Here is a 1865-nt window from a genome sequence, read left to right as displayed (position 1 = left end):
GGATAATCTATTACTTCAACTCTAAACACTACTAGTTCTGATTTAGTAATAATATTTCTCCTATATCCTGAGAAAGGGATAATTACCATCTGCAAATAAAAATGAAGGCCACAAATAAACTACACACATTTTTTCTGTTCACTCAGTATCAACCTCTTAAACCCATGTCTTCTAAGAATCAGCGATGGCCAATGGACATTTCAATGGATGCAAGGCATAGTTCAACTTGTCTCCTTCCCAGACCATCATCCCCCTTGCCTCAACTCTGACTGTGCCAGCTTCACTATGCTACTAACTGCACAAGACCGCTTCACACACTATCATCACCCTTAGCTTGCTTCATCCATGCCATGTAATATCAAGACATCCACAGCTATGCCCTCACAAGAGTATTTTTTAGTCATATCTGTGATATACAAAAAACTAATATTTTGTAATTGCAAAAGTTTGAAATAAAATTTGAAACAATAGGAAACATCAAGCTAAACATGTTTTGAATAAAAAATACATTGTGCACCATACAGATCAACAGACGCAAAAAACAAAACACAACTAATATCTTACACCTGCAAAATTTGTAAATACACTGAAGAAGTAGAAAACTTCAAGTTAAATGTGTTGAATCAAAAGGGCTATAATTTGCAATACAAATCAACAGGCACATTTTTTACCCTTGTAATAAACACTAAGACTTATGAAACAATGAACTTTTTTTTAATCATCCAAAATAAGAAATAGAGTAAATAGTCTACTATATACCATAAAGATTCTACAAAATACAAACATCTCTATATGTATTTAAGAAACAAGCATATTTAGATTTCAGAAGAAAAATTTCTCTTTATCCCAGTGAATAACTGCAATAACTGTTTTAAGTGATAGTGAAGCATTCTCTGAATAGACAGCAGGACTTTCCTACACATCTTGGGACAACAGCCACACATAAAGGGTTAAGAATTCTCCTTTATCAAACACCAATAAAAACCTACAAACCCAGTAACCAAAACACACAGCCTCTACCATACCTATACTAAGGAAATATCCCTTCTAACTCCAAAACTCCTCAGATACATCACACACATCAAAACATCCCCTAAACTGCCCTCTCATAACGGTGCATACAAAACAAGGAACCCCAAGACCATACCAGAGTACAGTTGTAACCAGAGTATGCACAAGCTGCTTCCAGTGCCGGCCGGGTGAGGGTCCGCACTGTCTTCACAACACGACCGCTGCGCACAGACATCTTGGTTGGTTCAGGGTTGTCCTAAGGTGTCAAGCGTGGATCTGAAAAAAAGGGTAACAATTTTAGTGATGATTCGAATGGTGGTTATGGTGACAAATGTGCACACTGGTTAAGATCACTTTCAAATACAATCATAGCAACAAAGACATTTATTTGCTTTTAACATTCTAGTAACTATGGTCACTTTCTAGTTGTCTCTTTCCTCAGTTTGCCATCACCCTCATAAAGTAACAGCAAGCTTTGATCTAATTCTTTCTGATAACCAGTAGTCTCTTTCAAGTGTTTCCAAGTAACAGGAAGAAATCATGAACAATCATTTTATGCAGCAAAGACAGTGTGGATAGTGAGTAAATTTCTCATTTTTAAAGTCAATGAGATGATTCCTATCGAGAATTAATCATACCTCTTATTCTTTCAATAAAAGTGCTTCCAATTTGTATATAGTTTAGTAAGAAAAATAATTAGCTAACATTTCAACAACAACAAAAATTGGTTGTAAGAATTAATTTGAATCAAATAGTCTAATTATATGATTTTGGCTATATTGCCCTGTACTGACTGATATCTCCTGATGATCCCAAAATATCAAAATCAAATATATAAGCTAACTGAAAGGTAT

The 1865-nt window shown here is 35.0% G+C and overlaps 1 protein-coding gene across 2 annotated transcripts in view; it reads right to left on the bottom strand.

Moving 5' to 3' along the window:
* The window catches only part of LOC119594672 (KAT8 regulatory NSL complex subunit 2-like), a gene marked incomplete at its 3' end in the record, with an annotated part of 26702 nt that overhangs the window by 12212 nt on the left and 12625 nt on the right, over nt 1–1865 (bottom strand). For both annotated transcript variants that reach the window (XM_037943728.1, XM_037943729.1), the window contains 1 exon segment: nt 1148–1287. In XM_037943728.1, the coding sequence (XP_037799656.1) occupies nt 1148–1246 (99 nt within the window).

Source organism: Penaeus monodon, chromosome 34 (assembly GCF_015228065.2).
Source record: "Penaeus monodon isolate SGIC_2016 chromosome 34, NSTDA_Pmon_1, whole genome shotgun sequence".
Taxonomy (NCBI): Eukaryota; Metazoa; Arthropoda; class Malacostraca; order Decapoda; family Penaeidae; genus Penaeus; species Penaeus monodon.
Note: the sequence above shows the minus strand (reverse complement) of the source record. Positions and strands in the feature narration are given on the sequence as shown.